The sequence below is a fragment of the Vespa mandarinia genome, chromosome 16, assembly GCF_050613455.1.
Source record: "Vespa mandarinia isolate Hongniang chromosome 16, ASM5061345v1, whole genome shotgun sequence".
NCBI lineage: Eukaryota > Metazoa > Arthropoda > Insecta > Hymenoptera > Vespidae > Vespa > Vespa mandarinia.
Window position 1 is genome coordinate 311,085 of NC_140825.1, and position 19,270 is coordinate 330,354.

The following is a 19,270-nucleotide window of genomic DNA, read 5'->3' on the forward strand; positions in this document are numbered from 1 at the left end:
AATAAAAATAAAAGGTCAATTCTTACCTGCAACGACCGCAACTCTTCTTTCCCTTTGGTAGATTCCTCCTGGCGATTATTTCTTCGCTGTGTAAACTTGTCCTCAATATCGACGTCCGACACCGACGCGCTGGACGAGGTTTTTTCATTCGGGTCGATCCTAGGCCCTTCCACTTCGTTCTTCGAGTTGGCCTTGCTAATCGCGGATGCATGACTCTTGGATCGTTTAACGATACCGGCTTTGGCGTTCACGGCTTGCCAAACTCGCGTAGACTCGACGTCGTTGGAAATCTTTGGCTCTGTTTTTTTATTCCGACTAGCCTCGTCTTCGAGGGAACATTTATCTTCCTTTTCCTTGAATATATCTATACTCTTTTGACGCGTATACGTGGTGATTGTAAAATTCGACAGCGTGTTATCAACGGGCGCGAAGTTTGACGTCGTTAACGTTGGCGTACCGCTATTAACTTTCTTCGAATCCGGTTCCTTTTGCGATCGGGCCAATGTCCCTCTTTCTATCTTAGTTTCAAGTTCCGATATCACTTCTTTTTTAAATTTCGATTCTGGCCCAGCCCTTTGCGATTCCATATTCTTACTTTTATCTTTATCGATCGACACCGTTTTTCCTTCGATCTCGCGGATTCGATCCAAGTCGATGAACGTTGACACGTTGTTGACACGACTACGATCGTCTCGATTTTCAACGAGCGATTCCTTAAACGCCTCGACCGATCTCAGAGTTACCGTGTCGTAGCCATCGAAGAGCGACGAATCGGTATCTCGAAAGGCGCTCGGTGGTGCCGGCAATTGATATTCCCAATCAGCCATCGACGAATCTTCCTCGAGGGCGGACACGTAATCCGAGGTGTCCTGTTGATTTTTCCTTTCTTCGCCATAATCGGGGTTCTCCTTATCCTCATCCGGATCCTCCTCCGTGCGACGATTTGTGTTAGTTTTTTTCACTGCGTTATAAACATTTTCGGTTTCTTCATTCGACGACGCCAACGACGACGACGATAAAGTTTCGGACACTTTGTGCAGCAGAGCGTCCGTGTCGCATAGCTTCCTCTCGACCTCTATCAAATAAGAATATGCATTCGTTTAAAAATTCCAAGAAAGCTTTCGCGCTAGTTTTAAAAACGTATAAATTATAAAAATAAAAAAGTTAATCGCCAATGCGAAGCCAAACGGCAAACGATAGAATAAATCGATTGTTAGTAATATTTGTAGATATACGTATATGCTGGGTGTGTCTATCTTATGATACTTCGATGATGTTTTCACGCGTTTAATATCCGCGATAACGTCAAATATCCGCGACAGCACCCTGTATATAGGTATACGTGATATGCGTGTTGCGTATGTATATATATATATATATATATATATATACATACGCATACACGGCGACGTGCACCTGATATCCCCTCTACTGCGTTAGCCCTTTCCGTCTGCCCGCTTTCCTTCTCAACGTCCGATTCTTTTTCGGATCCGAACGTCAGGTTCAGATTTAAAGCGAACACGATATCCTTCGATTGAGACGTCAAATGTCTCTTTCGTTTGTTGAACGAATCGACTTGAAAGTCGTTCGATTCGGACGGACTACGATAGACCTTTGATCTTTTCGAGTCCTTCGGGCTATCCTCGAAGATCTCATTGTTCTTCGTCACCGAAGTAACATCGAAATCTCCTTCATAATCGTTCTCTATATGGATCGTTTTCTTTTCCTCGTAGAGACGATTCTCGTCGGTGAGTCTGCCGCAACTGGACGATCTCGAGTTTTTCGAGATCTCGAAACGATCGCATTTTGGTATCATCGATATCACGGTACAGGATTTATATCCTGTCGAATCGACGTTATATAAGTCGTTCATACTTTTGGCATGTTTCGTCAAGAGATTCGATCTCTTATCTGTCTCCAACGGGTCCGTCTCTCGTGCTTCGAATTCGAGGCCACCAGAGGAAGAAGAGGAAAAAGAAGAGCGAATATCTTCCGCATTCGTCTTTATTACGTTTCTATTCGACGAAGGATCTAAAGAATCCTTGCTCTGCGATCTAGATAACACTACCGGTGGCACTAATCTACGCTTAGGTACTGGCGGCGGGTCTATCGGCGACGATCTCTCCTCTTTTGGTCGTACAACTTTGCGAGGCTTGGGCAAGGGCGTTAATTCCTCGGACGATGCCTTTTCTACGGGGGATATCACCACCACCAAGAAAAAAAAAAAGAAAGAAAGAGAGAGAAAGAGAGTGAAAGACAAAGAAAAACATACCGATGAGAAAATACTGGATGGCAATACTGGATGGATACGGTGATTGTTAATAAGAAGCTCTTAATGCTGATCACGAAAGGGGATTGTCGCAGGGAAAGCGCAAGGAAAGTAATTGTAATAATTCTGCAACGCTACTTGTAAAAGTCGTTATAACGTGGCGTTTGTTGGAAAAAAAAGGGAAAAAGTAAACGTAGAACGAACGGCCGAAGGGAAACGAACGAGAAAGGAAATATAATATATCGTTTGTCCGTCGAAGCGAAATAATATATATAATTTTATGATTTGTCGTACGCTTAAACGAATTCTCCGGCCCTACTCTCAAGTATAGAATTCAATTGTATCAAAAATTGATTCCAACTCTCGTTCGATTCTTGACGACTGACCAATCCCGGCGGTGGTGGTTCCAAAATGCTCAATTTCTTTTCCGGTTCTAATTTGTTATTCGAACGTTGTATGATGGGCAACGAAGGTAATTTATCGATGTCGTTCGGTATAGATACGATTGGAGCTACTTGTATGTCTAACGGTTTTGTCGATATGGCAAAAATTTGAAGATTACTAAGAGGCGATAAATTGTTTCTGCTACCGTTGGTATAACCAAGATCGTTTTGACTCGAGACGATGGAACCGTCGTAACACTTGGTTGTTTTCACGTCTCCCAATCTCGGTGTTTGCTTGCACACGGCGGACGATGACAATTTCTTCGTGGAATCGTTACTCGACGGATTAAACTCTTTTAAATGCGCGCAGAAACTCCGCGAGCTGACGACCGAAGTCTTCTCGTAAGCGTTAACGATCCTCGTGTCCTTTAACGTGGGACAATTTTGAAAGCTCATACTGTGTCTCAACATTTTAGCCTGACACTTTTCGCTGCATATATAATTGTCCACGTGCAATCTCGTAGGACTGTATCTGGTTTCGAGTATACCACATTCTGGCATAGCCTCTATATCCGTCTCTATGTCGTCCAAATTCACAATCGCCTCCATTTTGATCAATCTATTGGCGGATGACTTTTTCGAACGACACTCGTCGGGTACGCACCACCCTTGATCGTTTTCGCCTATTCCAATCGAGATGACATTCCCGTCGTCGCATCCCATCAAGTCACTTCGAGACTTTTGAACTTTCTCCTCGGTCGAGATTAAATCGTTATTATCGACTTCGTGTTGAGAGAATTCGTTTTTAGCGCGACACTTTGCCTCAACCAAATCGACAGTTTGATCGGATCCTTCGGCCGCTTCGTAAACGTTTTCCAAGCTCTTTCTAGTTGCGAAACTATAAGGGGCTAAGTAATTGTAAACGGTGCTGTCGCGACTACGCGCTAGCTTACCTCTTTTAACTTCTACTCTAGCGTTCTCTACTTTTGGAGGATCCTCTACCGCGTTAACATCGGCCATTCGAATCGAATTGCTCTTCTCCTTTCTCATCATCTCCGGGTGATCGGCCTTGTCAAGGACAAGAATCGTGCTCAAACCGATGTCCGAGGAGGCCTTCGAGGGTGCACCGATGTCCGATGGTGGCTTCGAAGGATCCATATCGGAAGTCAAGGACTCCTCGGAATCGTCGATACGTTCTAACGCTTGATTAGAGATGGCTGCGGAGAGTGGCCTCGAAACCGGTGGAGGTGGTGCGGCACGTTTCTTCTTCAAACCTGCGAATACGAAGAAAAGATTTTCTTTATCTCTCTATGTAATATAACAGAGATTAGTCAGCAGAGGGATAAAGATTTTTCGCTGTGTTTGCCGTAAGAGACTTACTTGAATTCGAGTCTGCTCGCAACGTAGGCAAGGAAAAGAGAGATCGCGATGAAACCGGTTAGCACGTATGTACGTTCGGTAAGATGTTTCAAGTAAAATAAGTAAAAAAGAAAGGGAGGTGGGCCGGGAGCAGGGGGTGGGGAGAGGGAAAAAAGAGAGGACGAGAAAATGGTCTTACCGGTGGAACTGCTGAGGGAGGAGCTGCTGAGGGCTCGATCGAGAGAGGCACCGGACGCGGTTACGGCGAGATTACCGAGACTTTTACTCGACTGCGAGGTATGAACGAGTTTTCTCGGGATCTCGTTGGTACCAGGCGTTCTGTTTCTCCTTGGTAGAGTTTCCGGGAGTCGTCCAGCCGAATCTGGATTGTCACTTAGCACGGAAGCCTCGTGATATCCCGAACTATCGCTGCTATTTCGACTGTGACCGATGAGCATCTTTTCTTTCATCGATGATTCCGCGTTTGTCGTCCTTGTCGTTGCCGCCGCTGGCGCCGCTGCTGCCGCCGCCGATCTCGTCGTCGTCGTTGGTATCGTACCGGTGGTCGTAGTAGCCCGTTGTTGTTCTTGATCGTAAGAGGTAGGCGGTTTCGGTGCGAGTCTCCTCTTTCTCTGAGGTCTCGTAGGCGGTTGAAGCGGACTGGCACTTCTTCCAGTTTCGTCGCTTCTCGCTGGTGACACGCTTCGACCCTCTAGACTGTCGGTGCTCAACGAGCTCTCCTTTGATTTTTTAAACATGAATCCAAAGACGCTCTGCTTCGCTTGCTGCCTACGTCTCTCTTCTTGCCTTTGCAAAGCCATTATGTCCTGTGAGCTCAAAGCGGAACCCAACGTTCTACCTTGTTTCGCGTAAAGCGTTACTTCCTGCAGATGATAGTCCTGAAGGGATAGGGATAGATCCAGTATTTCTTCCAAGTTCACTGCAAATCACATGATATATTTTAACATCGATCGTAACGAGTGAAATGACCTAATAGTAAAATATACGCGTCAACGATCGTCTTTGGAACCGTCTAAAAACTCGGGACTGAAGATCCGACGTTAATTCGACGTTATCAGCGAGATCATCATTTTTAATAGCAACTTATTAAATTAAGATTGCGGGGCATTTCGCCGAATCGCAAGCTATAGAAAATTTTAAGAAAATTGGATTGCTACGCGTACGATCGCTGTCGCGTGTTGGCTTCGGAAGAAACCGTACGATTACAATGCAAATCTTAGAATCGTACTTAGAGAATCGATGCGACGCGACACGACGCGACGAATGACAGACGAGGAGACGTTGAACTTTTTTTCAAATTAAAATATTTATATACGATATATCTTTGATATACTCACCAAAGTCTCGAGAGAAATATCTTTCGAAGAAGCGGCAAGTTTATCGAAGCGACGAACGTACGAGTAAAATATAATAATCGTTCGATAGAAATACCAAAGAGATATACACGATGCTCGTCTCGCGTCGATCACTATTATCAGCCAAGGTGTTAATTAACGAGAATTGAACGAAGCTAACGAGTACGCTGTCGAACGGACGCTTGTCGTTACTTGGGCGCGTTTAATTAGTCCAGACGATATTGTCACTGGCGATAACGTTTTAATAAACATAAACTCGGACTCGTTAGAAACCGATATCGATATCGAAGCCTTGGCTCTTATCTCGCTTTCTCAGCAAGATAAAGAACGTTTTCTGTCTTGACGAAAACCTAGTAATCCGTGCGAAAAGGATGCGAAACGTGCGAATCGATGTCGCAAGACTCGATCGTGTTGCCGTACGTTATTACTTATTAATTAACGTTAGACGTATGTATAAGTAGAGACGTGCACTCGCGCTTACCCGGATGACGTAGCTCGTATTTGTGTTTGTCCAGATTCTTCTCACGGCACACTTCGTTCAGAATTTCACCTAGATTCATTTTCGGACTGACTCTTGAAACGTACAATTGATTCCTTGGTAAATGTACCTGAATAAGAAAGTCATGAAAGAAAGAGCCTTTTTTCTTCAACGAACTATGTACGTTCTCGATCTCAGGGTAAAAGTGAAATAGCCTGATTCAAAATTATGCCTTTTACCTGCAATCTGAATGTTGTTTCGAAAGGTTGATTCGCAGGCTTCACCTTTTTCGGGACGAACGCACATTGCTTGGGAAGTAATTTCACCTGAAACGACGAAAGGATAGAAAAAAACTTGTTGCCTCTTCCATATCGAGGCATCTATATTTTTTACTAGGTCCGATCGATTGATATTACCTGAAGAGCATCGAGCGCTCCTATCGGCGTGTTCGGTTGATGAGGTAAAACTAACCCACGCTCGCCGATCGCTTGCAAGGTGTAACTCGAAGCTGCCAATTTGTGGGCCGTTGCAATTTGAACGAGAAGATCCATCATCGGAGTACTAAGAACAGAGATAGATAGACAGGTAGAGAAAGAGAGAGAGAGAGAGAGAGAGAGAGAGAGAGAGAGAGAGAGAGAGAAAGAGAGAGACGCTTTGACAAATGCAAACGATTTCAATCGATTTCTGAAGTGAGCGAAGAAATACGCGCGATTATTCATTCAGATATTGCGCAGTTAAAATGCATAATACAAGTAAATATGTTGAAGAAGTCGTAACCTCTTAAGCTTCGCTAATCGAATACGTATTTCATTATTACGTATGCAGGTATATGCACCTACTACTTGCTTATATCATTTGTTTTTTCTTCGTCGGAAGAACGTCGTAAGAACATCAAGATGTCGTTATATTCCCAACGACAACGCGCGTTATCATCATTTCACGGAGGAAATCATAAGGTATCACATCCTCGTCGTCTGGGTTGGCTCTCTTTTTATCGATCCAACTACCGTCGTTGACCGGCGGGTCAATTAAATTTTTATTACATATCGTTACGTAAATGTAGACGTTAAATGTCAATTATTTTACGAGCTACTACGACGGCTATAAAGACGACGACGGTTTTCTTATATACGCGATCTCTGCGCGTGCGTCTAGGGAGAGGTTATAGCGCGTTTAGCCTAATTTTTTCTCCAAGTTCGGTCTCGAGGAAGGTTGACTTACGTCAGAGCTTCGAGCCGATAACGATCCGCATAATTAATGAAGTGGGGAACTATTACGGCGAGCACGCCGCCATTAGCATATTAATTAGGAGCGATCGAAGGATTTCTACAATGCACTTCGTTAAGGAGCAGCGATCAGATGAAAATTATCAATAATTTACCTCCTCTGGACGGTGACTCTTTGCGAGTTAAGATGATGCTCGCGCGGAAGCTGGACCAGAAGTTCCATACTCCCAGCCAGCATATCCGCCGGTGTGTCCTCGGTTACGGTAAGAACCATTCCGGATGGCCTCTCCTCCCTGCTCCTAAAAGCGGACGGACAAATACAAATTGCGTTACTTTTTTCCTTTACAATGAGCTTTGCAATGCTCGTCTTTCTTTTTTTTTTTTTTCTTTTTCTTTTTCTTTTTTGTTCTTTTTCATCGTAAGGATCGGTCCTTACGATTTCAGCGAACGGAACACGGCTGCGTACGAAAGAACGAAGAAAAAGGGAAAAAGAAGCGTAATGATCCACTTTTCGTTGCGGGACGTCGTCTATTCGTTCGAGAATCGACGACGGGAAAAACGCGACAACCTCCTTTCGAAGGCTCCTTTCGCTGAATCTCTCGTAAAGTTCTTTTATGATTCCTTCTATTTTTTTTTCTCCTTCTTTTCCCCCAAGGAGGAACGATTCTCCATTGCCCCTCATCCTATAATCTTCGATTACAAGAGATACGATAACGTTCGAGCGATTAGATCGTTTTCGTAGCAATTACGAATCCTCTACTAATTATGCCATTTTTTCAAATTATACGCAATCAAAAAAGATTCGCAGGAACAATTGCGGATGGTCTGTCTTAGGTGACGCAACGCCTCGACGAAATGTTGTCGTTCGCTGTACGAACGTATGTATACGCGTATGGAAACCTCGTGGTAGAAAACGTGCGTACTTTCGATCGGTCTCTCTTAGTAAACTCTTAGAATTGAACAGACTCCGGCACGCTCGGACATGCTTTCTCCTTGGTGTTTGTAACTTATCCTCACGTGGACGTACACGCGTTTTCCTATAGCCGTCGTCGTCCTCACTCGAAACCGGTCGAGATTATCCATCGGTAAGAGCGTCCTCTTTTCCTCGATTGATCAAAGCATCGAGACGAACTAGGTATAGATATCTTACTTGATGTAATAACGAAATAAAAAAGAGATTGAAATTTCACTTGTAAAAGTTTCTGGAACTTGGCCAGAACTCCTTGGACTTTCTCCGCAGACTCGTTCGATTATAGAAATTAGATCGTGCTTAGGTCTTTGGCAAGTTGGTCGCGGGCGCCAAGTATTCGTCGCGCGCGATATTCCTCCTCGCCTTCTCCTCTTCCTTGACGATCCCCCTACGAAAGTCGGTTCGTTTGCGATGCGAAAGAGAGAAGAGAGCACGCGAACGGTCTAGAATTGTGTAAACGTCTCGAATACAGATTTAGATACCGCATACCTCCCTCTCTTCCTTCCATTATCTTTCCACGTTCATCCACGACGTCCTCCGCGTCATAAAAGAGGAGGCATCCTTTCCCTTCGAATATAAGGATTCCTCGAAGAGATTTGAATGCACGAGTCGATATTTTTCGAGTCGATCGACAAGAGATTCCGATCGTTCGATTCTTGGACTCTCTCGTCGATCGTCGCCACGACTTCGCGAATGTGCGCGTTCACGGCGGGCACGTGACCACATTACCAAGAAGACCAAGAACGAACGGAACGTGCTCGGCCGAACAAACCAACTACGAAATCGATATTGATTCCGAGCCGAGCATTCTTTTCGGTAGTTCGTCTTTCGAATGAAAATCAAATGACAATCCGAAGGAAATATTGTTATTGTACCATTGTATGTACGTAGAGATTGTTTTATCTCCGCCACATAGGAATTTTTCATAGATGAGAAAAAAAACCAGATACGAATTGGCTAGAACCTCGAATCGAATCGAATCGCAATTTCGCAAGCGCGATTCGACGAAAGTCCTCACGGTTGTTGCATTTTCTTTTTTCTCCTTGTGCCGCTTCTTCTTCTTCTTCTTCTTCTTCGCCATTGGGACGACGATTACATAAGATTTTATGTAGAGATGGCAAACGCGTACGCCGATTGCACAAGTTGGCGTTAGAGAGAAACTCTAAAGGGATAAAATCCAACTTCTATGTTCGCTACGATCTCCTTTTTCTTCGTCATATGTGGCGTATAAGAAGAGGAGAACAAACTCTTTAGACCTCGAAGAATTCGATATTCGTTTGATATAAATGAATTTGCCTTTCTTTTAGAATGAACACGGAATAGACACGGAGTAGGCCGCTCTTCTTGGAGAACGTTCCCAGAAAATTTCAGCTTTCACTCCGAGCAGATTGTTCGGCCGGAAAACGAAGAATCCACGTAACGCAAACCTTCAAACCGACGTCCGCGTATACTTATCGTTACGCAATATGCCAACTCTATGTCTATAAAGGACATAATATCTGTTCCGGTCGGAGGATAAAAATTCGACGAAAATAAGAGAAAATCGAACGACAAGGGTGAAAGTCGGATCCTATCTTTGGCGCGATCGACTCGTTACGTCGCCGAGAACAGGTATTACAAAAGCTACGAAATAATCCCAAGTAGGTAATGTCGTTTCGTCGACATTTCGTATACGAGTAATAATGGCATACGAGTATATCCAGATACGAAGTGATACGAATCGGTTGCGTATCCTATCGATGGACGATATCTCTAAGCCTGCACGCGTATCGTAGATCGACCGACCGACCGAGCGACCGAGCGAATGCAAGAGGCAAGATCGAGCTCAGGAGGGCAACGGCCCGGGTGGCCTTGCTCGCGACCTCCTCGCAGCCTCCTCCGGAGAGAGGGAGAGAGAAAAGCCACGCGTATGCTTCTTCTTGGAAAAGAAGAGTCTCGCGTCTGCGTGCGACCACGAAGTCAAGACGAGTTGCAATTAGTCGAACGATTAAAAGCCGCTTTTGATCTTTTTTCTACAAAAGCCCGCTCTCGGAGATCGATTTGACGATGACGACAACAACAACGACGACGACAACAACAACGACGACGATGAGGACGAAGCGGAGGAGACGGCCTTGAAAAAACGTTCCGAGGGAATCGGAGAGTTGCCGAGAGAAGAGCCGGGTCTGCCTGCTTGCTGATCGTTTGTTTCGTCGTCGCTCGTCGGCGTTCGTAACGACGAACGTCGAACGATCAGGGCCCTCGTTCCACTTTCTCTTTAATTAACCGGATTGCTATGGGCAACGAGCCGATTCCTTTTCTTTTTTTTCTCTCCTTACCTTTACGAAGCGCGAAACCAAAGCAGGAGATAGTTTACTTACTTACGTACTTCCAAAGACGCGTACGTCTTTGGATTATCTTTATATTCATTCTTTTTATTAGTTCGTCATACGTCTTATCTTTCGAATTGTTTCTTTTTCTTTCTTTTTTTCTTTCACACCAAAGCGAGAGAATCGCTCGCGAACGATTTTCATGTTACATTCCACGAGACTCTTGTCTCGTTCCTCGATTATGCAATCCTTGTTGGCAAAGAACGCACGTCGTGGGAGTAGTAGACGACGTAACGCGTACCAAATACACGTAACTTTGTACGTAACTTTGACGAGTTGGATGTTTTGCTTTCTTCGATGCGATCGAGGAATGAAAAGTGGGGATAAAAGAATCGGGTAAATCGGGTACAGGATGGCAGGGAGATTTTCGACGAATCGAAGGAATCAAAGTTTATCGAGGTACAAATCGTCGTTCGATCTTTCTCACTTCGTCGATTATTTTTAAGGACCGGTTTATAAACGCCGTCATATCTTAATTTTGCTCCGATCGCGACAGATTTGCCAACGACAGATTAGGGATAAGGGAAAGCTTATTGTTGCCTCGAGAGATATAAATCGTTGTGAAAGAAACAAAAAAAAAAAAAGATAAAGAAGGACGTTCAATTCTAAAGGAGTTATATACTCGAGGAATATACGTACGCTCTTGACTGAGTCCGACGCTAGAGGAGGATCCGCATCTTTGTTATTATTTCAGAGTGGAATTATTTCGAATGGAATAAAACCGCGAAGGAAGTCGGATTGCATCACGAAAAGATTACTACATCCTTGTCAACAACCTTGCAATGTCGTCGCCTTGTCCTTTCTTTTTCTTTAAAACGCCGATGACAAGACGACCGACGCGACACGAATCCTCCCCCTTCGTTCAAAAGGCCATGGTCGGGACGATTTCCATGGCGAAGCTCCATTTATCTTTCTTTCTTTCTTTCTTTCTTTTTTCTCTTTCTTCCTTTTTTCCTCGTTGCTCGATAAACGCGTACTTACGTAAGTAAGTCTCCTCTTCTTCGTTCCACCTTTCCACCATACAACTTTTTTCCTCCGATGCAAATACTTGCAATTTTAATCGGCCGGTTACATAATCAAATTTATTATTCATTATCTCTTTACGTTGCGAGGAAAACGTTCTCTCGTCGCGTCGATTCCAGCGAGATTACGTGTGGAACGCGGAAGATTAGAAAGAGATTGTCCGACATTTTCTATCATCGCCAACTCGGTCTCTCGATTATTCCACAATGAAATGGAGAAAATATGCGTACGTAGTTGCAAGCGATAACAAATTTCATTGTCGTATAGACAATGTAAATTTACGCACATACGTTGTCGTATATAACGCGTGCGAGAGAGAGAGAGAGAGAGAGGGCGCGTAAACAAAACAAAACAAAACAAGGGACGGTCGCGGGCCTGGCCTTGAACAGAGCTCGCTACCGTCCCATTCAAGCGCGAGACAGCATAAGACTCGGAAGTGTGTAAATGGACGTGGCCGAACTTGCTTCTTCTTTTCCCGTATAGCGTTAAATTGTTCTCATTCATTCTTCCGTCGAGAATCTCCACAGTCAGTCGGTATTAACTGTACGATCTATCAAAATGTGAGAATGACGTAACGCGAGTAGGTACTTTACGACTTTCTGGTATTAGAAAATTTTACTTTTTAACCGTGTCATTAAATAATCGTAAAACGTACGAAAGACGTGATAAAGTACAGGTCAGGATTATTTACTTCGGAGGTAAAAAGAAAATGTTCGAAGGAGAGGTAACAGCTTTCTTCGCGGAAGAGAGTTTAGTTGAAATTAGTTGAAAGAGAGACACGCTTATACGGAGTGGGACATAAGGTCAGGCCGTACACGGCCGTTGGTAGGTGTATAGAATAGCTTCGCCTCTCATTCTCCTCCGACGTGCTTTACGTTACGTTCTCCGGTCATTACGTCCTTCTCTCCGACCCATTTTTATTCTGTCTTTTACGCGTCATTCATTTTCATTCTCTTTTCGAGCATCGGATTCCTTCCAAATTCGTTTGTTTTGAGAAAGAAGGACAGAAAGAACGATCTAGCTCTATACGCAATTTCCTTCTGGAGAAAGCTTGTCACGTTAGGTTACACCCTTCGGGCTGCTCTCTCGGATTTTAACGCGATCGACAACAACCGCGAAGGATCGTCAAACAAGAATGGACGCGCGTAGGATCATCAGGTACAATAATTAACGATTACGTGAAATTATCTAAAACACGTAAGTAAATGTAGAAATCGCTAGCGGAACGAAAGAAGAACAAGAAGGAGAGAGTACTTTTCACGCTGTAGAACGGCAATCCTGATGAGTGCGTTCGACTAATGGCCGCTTCCATCCGCTCCTTGACTCGCGAGTTACTGTTACGATTCATGAAGGAAGATCCACCGAGTGCGTCGTGGAATTTGCATGGCTTCCGATCGTCGAGTCCTCAAGCAGAAATAAAAACTTGGACTCTTCTCTCTATCTTTATCTCTATTGGTCGCTCACACGCGCTTAACGGTGGCTTAACCGTAACAGTACGGGCGAGTTGTCGCGTCGGCAAATTGGATAGAAACGAAAACGTGCTTGTTCTACGAGCAATCCAACTTCTCCTCAACTTCCCGTCACGCGTCGTCCACATGATTTCTCGTTGAAACAAATATTCATGTCAAAGCAATTATCGTATGGAATCGCTTATCGATAAAACAAAAGAGGAGAGAAGCTCGTTTCAACCTTGATAAAATTGGAGGAAAGGTCAAAGAGTGAAAGGCACGAGAAGGATGGCGAGTCGAAGAGAAGGAAGGATACTCTCGATACAGACGCGGAATTACGCGTAGCTCCGTTCTTACGTAAGCTTACGTGTACTCTCGTTGTTACCGCGTAGGATATTACTTAATCCGTCTTACGGCACGAAACCGAGTTCTTGCATTCTTGCCCCGTAAAATGGTCAATTTTTTGAATCGTTGACGATATTAACGATAAACATTCGTATTGAGCAAGTGTAAACGTTCTTTTTTTCTTTTCGTTTCTCAAGCTACGTCGGAGAAATGTATCCTATACGTATATACGCCTTACGTATGTACGTACGATGTGAGTACGCGGCGAGGCTTATACGAGAATACAAATCGTTTTTAGACATTCGCCCGAGAGGGGAGAGCTGTTTATCAACAACGTGTATGCCTTTGGTATAAGACGTACGAGTAGAAATAATGCGAATAATGAGATCACGTTATACGTTATCTTGTAACAACGACGTCTTTGATATCTAGGATCGATCTTTTCCTTTTCTTTCTCCTCTTCGTAATCGAATTATCTTAACGATTACAAGAGCAACGAGAACAAGTATCGCGATGCGAATTTAAAATTAAAAGCTGGACACGTTCGAATTCGCAATGCGACCGTCGTCGGGTTGCGCCCGGGAAAGGGAACGTTAATTGACCGGACTCTCCGACTAATTAGAGGACTAATGGAGCATCGGTTTATCTCGTTTAACGATTTCAACGATTATAAACGGCTACTTATACACGATACGTGCTAAATATCACTTTATCCAAACTTTTCTTCCTCGGCAATTTAAAATCGTTCTACGCGGCTTTACGATTAATTTAACGAAAGATAATACGACAGGTGTTGAAATACGCCGCAAAACGTGTTTTTACGTACTATTGCCACTGCATTTTATTATTACTTATTATTTACTTGCTATTATCGTGACAAACAAGGAAATACATCGATAAGAAATCGCTGCTGCGATTTTTTACCTGCAAATTTTTCAACTCTTTTCTTCCCTCATTATTGCCGCTCGTTATCGTCGTCGACGATAGAAAAATTGTAATCGCTTTGTAGATAAGGAACGTTTCTAAAGCCTTTCGGGACGTGCGACGATAGTCTTATTATCGGTGTTAAAATTTCAAGCGTAAATCGTAAATTACGTTAACGTCCTAAAACGTTTAAACGCGTTTAACGTCGTACTATCGTCTACTAACGTCGACTTTTTTTGTTCAATTATGAAAATGACTGAGGTTAATTTTGTTCTCTTTCATTCTGTTTCATTCTTCTATCGTCAAAGAACGACGTTTATTCTAAAAGCATTCGTTTTCCAAAAGAATACGAAGCAAAAATACTTATCGGTCGATTTACAATAAAATATTTATTCGAGAAAAGTTGTTGAGTAATACTTGTTCACTTTTTTAGCGAATGAAAGACGTCGTCCAACGAGAGTAATGCTTTTATATTATAAAGCCAGAGAAGGAGATTTTAGTGATGGCCTGGTCGAATTCTTCGAGGCTATCTTTTCTCATCTCGTCGTCGACGGACTCGGTCTTTTAAACGGTAGAGCCAATTATCAGCTGGCGTGGGACCTGACCAGTCGTGCCTTTCCAAGGTACTTTTTCGGTCATTCATTCGGAGTCGATGAAAAACTCGAGCCATAGCGCCCTCCTCCTCTTGTTCGATCGTGAGAAATCTTCCGAACGACACCATCGATGCCACCACCATTCGACTAACTTTCATCCGATGTTTAGCACGCGACTACTTCTAGTAAGGAGCAAACGTTTCTTTTTGTTCTTTCTTTTTCTTTTTTTTTCCTTTTCCACCTTTCCTTCCTATCTCTTGGCTTTCCCTTCTCCTCCGACACATGCGTGAGCGTACGCGCGCGCACGGCGACCCTGACCTACGCGCGATTCTCTCCTACCTTCTTACGAGCCATTCGCTCGCCCGTATATCCCACAAGTGCAGTTTTATTAATGAATTTCTCTGTCGTCCGCGTTCCCCGTCTCGTTTTCACTTCCTTATAGAGATCTTTCAAGAATTCCTTTTATGTCCGATTATGGGGTCTTCCATCTTTCGCGTTTATCCTCGTTAAAGAAGTCACCCAAAGAAACATGGCTATATATCCGAGTAAGTTCGTTTCGATGTATTATTATTAAGTCAATCGGATTAACTCGTCTCTCGATGCTCGAATCAATTTAATACGTAATACCATCTCTCTCCGTATAATTTATATGTCGTAAACGATCATATATATCGTCGCGTCAACCGACGACCGTTATTTTCGTCAACCTCGAAATTTTCGTGATTCTTCATCTGCTCAACATATATCGCAAGATAGACAGGGATTAGACTGGTATGACTGGAAATGCGAATTTTGTTGCCTTAGAAAAAGGAGCATATTCCCTTCGATGGCAACGACCTTGCCGGCGAAGCAAGAGAGAGAAGGGTATCGGCTCGGTAGAAGACTCAGTCTCAGCGTGGTAACGACCTTGCTACCTTCGCATAATCCTCGCACTCATCGTCGTCGCCCATCTTTCTCTTTTTCCTGTGTATACTCTTCGGCATCCTGTTTACATCTCGGCTCGGCTCCGGTCTTTGCTCATCGTTTCGCGTTCACGCCTGTCATTAATGTCACATATCGCCGCGATAGGAGAAACGTTCGTCGCTCATTTATGACGATTCTCGAAACGCTTTCATATCCGAATGTCAGAGAAAAAAAATAGGGATAAGCGCTCGGAGGAGCACGCGAACGGTTTTATTTTGCGGCAAGCATGAAATAGCGGAAGCGGACTAACGCGACTCTAATTAAAGCCGTACGGTCGATTCGGTCTCCTGGCTTTTACGAGCTAGACGAACGAGCTACTCCTGCTGGATTATTTTCGATTAGAGCGATCCCGCTTTTTTCTTTTCTTCTTTTAAAAAAAAGGAAACTTAGCTACGAAACGTATGCGCAAGTACGCGGCATGGGTTAGATACGAACGAGGATAATGATCGAACACCGAGTTCCGCTTTCCGATCGATATTCAATATTCGATATTCGATATTATTTATCGATTTCGCGTAAGACGAGGCGGAGAACGACGTTGTAAATAAAAGAACGAGGATCGTGCGCGTCATTAAATGTGGCGCCATTACCTGTGCCATACGTGCGTAAAAAAACGGATGGTTGAGATAAGGAAATGAAAAAAATGAGAATATATAAGATAGAGAGAGAGAGAGAGAGAGAGAGAGAGAGAGAGAGAGAGAGAGAGAGAGAGAGAGAGAGAGAGAGAGAGAAGGAAAATACGGCTCCTCTTTGCCTTTCTTGACGTCAGAAGCGTAAAATCGGGACGGCAAATATTATCTTATTGAAGTTGGAGGATGCTGACTCTCTTCTTTCCAAGAGAATTTCCCTGATAATTCGATGAAAGGTCTTATCGTAGTCATATTTCGTGCGTACGACGTAACGTATTCTTTTCGACTTGACATTCTTTTTATGTACTTTTCTTATCTCTCTGTTACGTATAATGAGTGTCTAATGTAAACAATGGTTTTAATAACGGATAAACGAGGATCAAGGAAAGATCTCTCTCTTTCTCTCTCTCTCTCTCTCTCTCTCTCTCTCTCTCTCTCTCTCTCTCTCTCTCTCTCTCTCTCTCTCTCTCTCTGCCCCTCGATCGCAGAATGATCGTCAACAGAGCGCTGGACCAGATTTTCGAATCAAGGCCAGACGATATGCACTCATATGCCTGACGTTACGAAAAACTGGATGACGGCGAAAGTATATTAATCGATGGCGCGCCAATACCTAGATAAAAATGACTCATAGGAGATGACCGCGATTGTCTAACGAAGCGAAGCATTATACCGGTTTCTTCGATTTGCTCGAAGAGAATTAAAGTGTGATATGAAATGGAAGTGTAGAAAATGAAAGAAAAGAAAAAAGAACGGTCCGAGGAGGAGTCCATCGCGCCGGAACGATTTTATAATTATTATTCTCGTCGGCGAGCAGACGGCAGTCTCGTCATTAAAAACACGTTCGCGGAGTTAACGGACTGGCCAGCAACGAGCGTGAAATGCCATTTTCACGCGTAAGACGGGCGTGCCTTTTCGAACGACTCGTCCTCAAATCCGATCGACTCTAGCGTAAAAGAAATGTATACGGCTGGTGAATTCGAACGATGATTAATAAAATTGAATTGTACCATCAATGTTATCTCGAAGACAAAAGATAAAGAACAAAAATCCCAACGATCGACTCTAAGGAATTTCATCAAATTCCATACGTATATTGTAATACATACGTTCCTTCGAAATGAAATATTTCGTACGTCGACGTTGGCTGAGTCAACGTCGGGACGCGCGAATCGTACGATAAGTATCGAATTTATCCTTTATCACGTGAGATCATTTCCTTCCTGAAATCGTGATTCGATTCGATCCGATCCACATCGGACGTTATCGTGTAAAAAGGAATAAGAGATAAAGACGATCCCGTTCGCGCACATTTACGTAGACAAAAAAAAATGAGAAGAAATAGGTACGATCAAAGGTACAATGATAGGCGGATTTTTTTTTCCCTTTCTGACACGACGTTATCCCAAAAAATACCATCGTTCGCGATAACGTTGCACGAGAAAACTCGACTTTTGTACTTAGATGTAAGCTCATTTTTGAAATTCCGGAGATAATAATAAGAGATCTATCGTCATATCGTGGAGCGTTCCGACATAGATTTGTCTTTAAATAAGCTCGTAAAGTCATTCGTTGTCGTTAAATGCGAATCGAGATAACATGGACGAAATTTTTTCTCGACGAATATTTTATCGAGTAGGAAGAAAGGCGATGGGTACATTTAATAAATAAGTACGTTAGAAATGAAAGGGAAGAAATTGAATGATGAAAAACGTCGTGTACGTTCGTCGTGTTCACGGAAAACGATGTAATTTATCGACTTACGCAATACACGTTCGCGTGTTCGAACGAACGAACGAAAGGAGAAAGAAATTTCGCCGTTGTCTCGCATACGATTCAAAACCGTATAAACGTCGCCTTACCTCGCGATCAAATCCTCATTGGTTTCATGTTGAGCAGGAAAAGCACGAGAGTCCTCTTTGGATAAATATCGTTGTTGATATCGGGAACGATTATTAATGAATTAGCCTTTGATTTTGGGCCAGCAACTACACCACTCGCGGAAGTCTACGTTTCAAAGACCGGCGCCACTTCCGCACGGACATACGAAAAGTCTAGGAATGGGAATTACAAGGAAAAATAGGGAGACGGCCGAGTGGGCGCGCGCGCGCGCACGCACACGAAACGAGAGAGAAATCTTATTGAAAAAACGAGAAACACCTGTCACGCTAGCTCCTGCGTGTGTCGCGTTGGTGCGCGCGCGCGCGCGTGCGTTTTCAGAAACGTAACGCAACCACAACAAAAGACTCGTACAAACTGTCGCAGTGCGCGCGAGACTGACCGCCGCGCCGACAGGTAACGGCTTTCGCGCGAGTACGAGCACGAGCTTCGGTACTTTCCGCCTGATGACTTCCCTATCTCGTGATGTTTCGGCATTTTCCGTCGGCACTCGACCGCGTTCGGGTTCGCTCGAGCGAACACTTCGGAGAACGGAGAGACACAAAAACGACGACGTCGACGACGGCGACGACGATGACGGCGAGGACGACGGCGAGGACGACGACGAGGGAATTAGAAATTCGCTTGATCGATAAGAGAATCTTTCGAGAAAGAGAAGAAGAAGGAAAATATTAAAGGATCGTGTCCAGGAAGGAGGAATATATTACGTTATTGCGTCGTATCGACCGAAGACCAGGAAAAGCCGAAATCGTATTAGTCATTTTTCAAAGAATTACCGCATTCATCGTATAGATCGGGACAAATGGATAAATCGAAAAAGACGATCGTAGCTTATCGATGTCGATTAGAAAGTATTCGTAAGACGATGTGACTTTTCCATTAACGGATAAGATCGGATCTCTACCACGTGTAGCTACTTTTGGATCTACGTCTGGATATTCAATATATAAATAAGAATAAGGTATATATGTAGTTTTGAGAATTATGATTCGAGCTACGGCTCGAAACGGCGTCGA

At 43.7% G+C, this 19,270-nt stretch overlaps 1 protein-coding gene across 7 annotated transcripts in view; it reads right to left on the bottom strand.

Moving 5' to 3' along the window:
• LOC118442188 (uncharacterized) overlaps window positions 1-19,270 on the bottom strand; it is a 28,805-nt gene that overhangs the window by 3,392 nt on the left and 6,143 nt on the right. Inside the window, exons 1-9 of one of the 7 annotated variants that reach the window (XM_035867512.2) lie at window positions 18,218-18,641; window positions 7,247-7,390; window positions 6,282-6,426; window positions 6,105-6,191; window positions 5,869-5,995; window positions 4,211-4,951; window positions 3,606-3,926; window positions 1,417-2,190; window positions 27-1,075 (exon numbers count right to left, since the gene is read on the bottom strand). In XM_035867512.2, the coding sequence (XP_035723405.2) occupies window positions 27-1,075; window positions 1,417-2,190; window positions 3,606-3,926; window positions 4,211-4,951; window positions 5,869-5,995; window positions 6,105-6,191; window positions 6,282-6,426; window positions 7,247-7,365 (3,363 nt within the window). In that variant the 5' untranslated portion in view covers window positions 7,366-7,390; window positions 18,218-18,641. Of the gene's footprint in view, window positions 1-26; window positions 1,076-1,416; window positions 2,191-3,605; window positions 3,927-4,210; window positions 4,952-5,369; window positions 5,589-5,868; window positions 5,996-6,104; window positions 6,192-6,281; window positions 6,427-7,246; window positions 7,391-8,936; window positions 9,752-18,217; window positions 18,642-19,270 lie in introns of those variants that run through there. The other 6 variants (XM_085661952.1, XM_085661951.1, XM_035867510.2 and 3 more) reach the window with 6 other exon arrangements.